The 4,147-nt window shown below is 52.8% G+C and overlaps 1 protein-coding gene across 1 annotated transcript; it reads right to left on the bottom strand.

Moving 5' to 3' along the window:
* Nucleotides 1-546: 546 nt before the first annotated feature.
* On the bottom strand, nt 547-2,634 carry LOC124207658. The gene is made up of 3 exons (XM_046605227.1): nt 2,521-2,634; nt 1,049-2,463; nt 547-1,000 (listed from the first exon to the last, which is right to left on the bottom strand). Exons 1-3 carry the CDS (start codon nt 2,632-2,634, stop codon nt 547-549), a joined length of 1,983 nt encoding a protein of 660 aa, XP_046461183.1.
* Between the last annotated feature and the right edge of the window lie 1,513 nt (nt 2,635-4,147).

The raw sequence follows: 4,147 nt of genomic DNA, 5'->3' as shown, positions 1-4,147 counted from the left end.
CCAGTCGAAGTCAAATCAAATGCTGAACAGCGTGATTCAGAACGATGCTGGTAGCTCCGGTTCGAAGGACCAGATGATAACTCGGTCTGGACGAGTAGAAGTGGACTGTATTTAAAAACATTCAATGTCTGTCGGGTAACATCAAGTCACTGTCAGAAATCAGAGCATCGACACATAATCATGCATCCATCATCATCCTGGAGACCAGTCTTCGATGGGGAAATGAAAATAAGAGTGGTCCGTCCTGGACACACTCATGCACATATACAGCACAACACACACACAACCTAAGAGAGGAGGTGTGGGAATTGCCACCTTGTCACAAATTTCATGTGTCGACCACGTCTGAGACTGCACGTCAGAACAATTTGGTCACAATACTCAAAACGCGAATACAAGTAATTATCTATCAGGGCAAGAGTCACTTCAGTTCAGAAAAATAGGAAAGGACGATTTCACAAAGAAGATGACTTTGATTGACAGGGGAAAGGGGGAAATGAGGCTAAACAGTGGTCGGACAAGTGGCGCCATTAAAATTAACAAAAGCTAAACAGCATCCGCCGAACCATTCTCCCCCGAACTGGATCCGGCTTCCGGAGAGAGTGAGCTTGGTTCCAATAAGGCGAGTTGATTAGCTCCACGGCGCAATATCCCTGTAGAAAACTCGACGTCTACCGCTCGAACTAGTTCATCTTTTTGCGGATACGTTCTCACAACCTTTCCGGTCCGCCAGCGTCCTCGTGGTGCATCCTTCCAATCGTCGAGCACGAAATCGCCAACCGCTAAGTTCCGGGCTGGTCTTGTCCATTTGCGTCGTGAGGTCATGGACTGCAGGAATGCTCCATGCCACTGCTCCCAGAAGCGGTCCGTCATCCGTTGAACGTACCGGTAGTGGTCCTGTGGTAGGGCACGAGAGAAATCACCCGCCGGTAGATCCGCATTTTGCGCGCGATTCAAAAAATCGTTCGGCGTCAAGGGCCGAATATCGTCCGCATCTGAGCTGACATAAGTCAGTGGGCGGGAATTGAGCAGTTCTTACACCTCAAACAGGAGCGTCCGAAGAATCTCCTCACTCAGATTACGCTGGCCGTGCAACTCCTTGTCCAGCATGGGGTAGAGCGCTCGCTTGACCGAACGCACCAGCGATTCGTGAGCTCCACCAAAGTGGGGTTTCTTGGCTGGCTGGAACCACCATCGAATCCCGAGAGCTTTGAGCTCCGTCTCCAACGCCGAACTCTCCTTTAGTCTCTCCAGCTCTTCACGTAGTCCCTCCGCCCCGGTCAAATTAGTTCCGTTGTCGGAGAACATCTCAGCGTGCTTGCGGTAGATAGAAACGAAGCGGCGCAAAACCAGCAAGAAATCGTTGGCTGATAGAGAGATCGCCACGTCGACGTACACGACACGCGTCACTAAACACGTAAACAGGACGCCCCATCGCTTGGCCGTCCTTCTGTGGTAGGCGATGTCAATGGGGCCAAAAAAGGCAACGGAGGTGTAGGTGAACGGAGGCTGGTGAGCACCTAGCCGGGCCCTGTGAACGTCCGCCATCATCTGTAGCGCTGCTTTTGGTCGGAAACGCCGACACGCCAGACACTCGTTGCGAGCTCTCTTGACCGCCTCTCTTCCTGCTGTGATCCAGAAATGTTGTCGCACCTGGGCAAGCACCATGTCAGTTCCGGAATGATGAAGCTGCTCATGGAAGGCGCGGATGATTGCTCGCGCTAACAGATGTCGGCCATTCAGAATCGGCGGGTGGAGGACCTTGTACGGTAAATTCGCTCTGCTGAGACGGCCTCCAAGCCGCAACACCTCATCAGCATCAAAAAAGGGGGTCAAGGGCTGCAAGGTTGATGTAGGGCGAATCACTTTTCCACGCTCCAGTCTGCTTATCTCATCCGGATAGGTCTCCCTCTGGCACAGTCGGACGGGATCGAGATAGTCATTCTCTAATCTGATGAGAGTGGGCACGTCGCCGGCAGCTATCTTCACCGTCTTCCAATCGAATGGCACTATTTTCTCCGACACGACGTTACTCATATGGGCGCGGGCCCCACGCATCTCCGCCTTTTCCAAGGTCCAGGGGAGGTCTTGTGGCCAGGCCGTCTCCTCTTGATACAAGAAGGGTGGTCCGTCCAACCACCGCGCTGGGATTGCCCGGTCATCCAGTTGAGAGCGGGTCGCCGCATCCGCTGGGTTTAGGACTCCCGGGACGAAACGCCACTCCGAAGGGTCCGATAGGGTCTGGATTTCCCCGATACGGTTGCTTACGTAGCCCTGGTAGTCACCAGATAACGTTCGAACCCAATTGCGAACCGTACTGTTATCGGTCCAGAAACGACGCGCTGTGATCTTCCGGGTCAATGAAGATTCAACAAAACGGGCCAAATGAGCTCCAAGAAGTCCAGCGTTCAGCTCCAACTTGCACACGGACACTGTTTTCAGCGGAGCCAACTTTTTCACTGCCTTGATGAAGCGCACGATCACTCAGTGGTCACTGTAAACATTGCGGATAAAACATACGGCGGCACAGGCCTCCTCAGAGGCGTCCACGAACGTGTCCAGTTCGGTCCGGACGATTCGGTCTTCATCCGGAAGCAGGCAGCGGCCAAATTCCACCGTCTTCAGCTGCTGCATTGTATCGAAATAACTCTCCCACCATTCACGGTCTGGACCAGTCACCACATCCTCCCACTTCAGGCCCTTCACGACCAAGGTGGCGTAGTCGTATCTTGGCCTTAACGGTGATTGGAGCAGCGGCGCCAAGGGGATCGAACAATCCGGCAACTTTTGAAAGGAGCCCGGCACGGGTGTAGTTGATCTCTGCCAACCGGACACGAAACCCCAAAACATCAGTGGCGGGCCTCCAGGTGACGCCAAGGACCATCTCGGCGTCATCAGCGCCAAGGTTGACAGTGTTGACGCCGCTCCCCCCTTGGGTCCGCTCCAGCAGGCGTGCATCGTTGGTCACCCAATGGTTCAGGTGGAAGTCGCCACTGCTCAGAGCCTTGTTGACTGCTGTCGCCCGGCGCATCGCCTCGTCAGTGGTCTTGCTGGAATCCAGGTAATCGTCCACGTAGAGGTACCTCCGGATGGCGGCTGCCGCCTCACCCTGGTCTACGGCGTGGTCGTCTGCTGCTCTCCAGGTCGTTCGGATGGCCGTATAGGGCGAACATGAGACACCAAAGGTCACCCGTGTCATCTCACACGTTGTCAATGTTCCGTCTTCTTCCGGCGAGAGGAATCGAAGGTAGCGTCGATCCACATCGTCTAGTCGGATCCGGCTGAACATGGCTCCTATGTCTGCCGACCACGCCAACTCTCCTTCCCGGAAGTGCAGAATGACCGCTGGGAGCGGATTTTGAAGTGCTTGACCAGGTGAGACGTAGTCGTTAAGGCTCCTCCCGCGGTATTTAGCAGCTGCGTCGAAAACCAATCGCAGCTCAGGACGGCCGGAAACCTTGGGTACTGCAAAATGGGGTAGCCAATATCGAGTTGGCCGCTCCTCGACCTCGGTGTGGTAGACAGCCGCCTTGTATAACCTTCAGCGAAGTTCTTGGCCATCGACTCTCGATAGTGTTTCTCATAGGCTGGATCTCTTGCAAATTTGTTCAAAAGCGGACGAATACGGGACTCAGCTACACTCCGGTTGTCGGGCAGCAATGGAGGCTCTTCATCCTTCCAGAGAATTGGGGCCTGGTAACCCACATCCAGCTTCTTGGTCTCAGCGTCCAGCCTCGCGACTGCCCGTCGATCTTCGGTGGACATTCCGGCACCCTGGTAGTCGGTACCGAATGATTCGGTGTTATCAGTTGACAGTGACAGTTATCAGTGACCGAGTTATCAATCTCCTACTATACCATTTAGTGACCATAAATTACTGAATGGGCGAAAATATGGTTGTCTCGAGACTAGAATTTTGTAATTAATAAATACATAACATTATGGATAAATAGTTTCCAAAGTATTTCGTTGTGAAACACTTTAAGTAAATTGTTTCATATTTTCCCAACCGAAGAAGGGGGGCCATGAATTTATAAAAATTTACAAAAAGGGGGGCCATGAATTAAAAAGCACATTCAGTTTTCTCTATCCAAAAGCATGGACGCCACGATAGAGATCTGGTAAAAAATGCCATACTGCTTCTTAT

The sequence above is a fragment of the Daphnia pulex genome, chromosome 11 (assembly GCF_021134715.1).
Source record: "Daphnia pulex isolate KAP4 chromosome 11, ASM2113471v1".
NCBI classification, from domain to species: Eukaryota; Metazoa; Arthropoda; class Branchiopoda; order Diplostraca; family Daphniidae; genus Daphnia; species Daphnia pulex.
This window is presented reverse-complemented; position numbering and strand designations above follow the sequence as displayed.

Excerpts from the sequence above, each read along its gene's own strand:
- LOC124207658 (XM_046605227.1), bottom strand. The coding sequence starts at position 2,634 with ATGCAGCAGCTGAAGACGGTGGAATTTGGCCGCTGCCTGCTTCCGGAT. Across the intron at positions 2,464-2,520 it reads CTGAGGAGGCCTGTGCCGCC|GCAGTGAAAAAGTTGGCTCC; the intron begins GTATGTTTTATC and ends CGCTTCATCAAG. Across the intron at positions 1,001-1,048 it reads GAGATTCTTCGGACGCTCCT|CTCAGATGCGGACGATATTC; the intron begins GTTTGAGGTGTA and ends GACTTATGTCAG.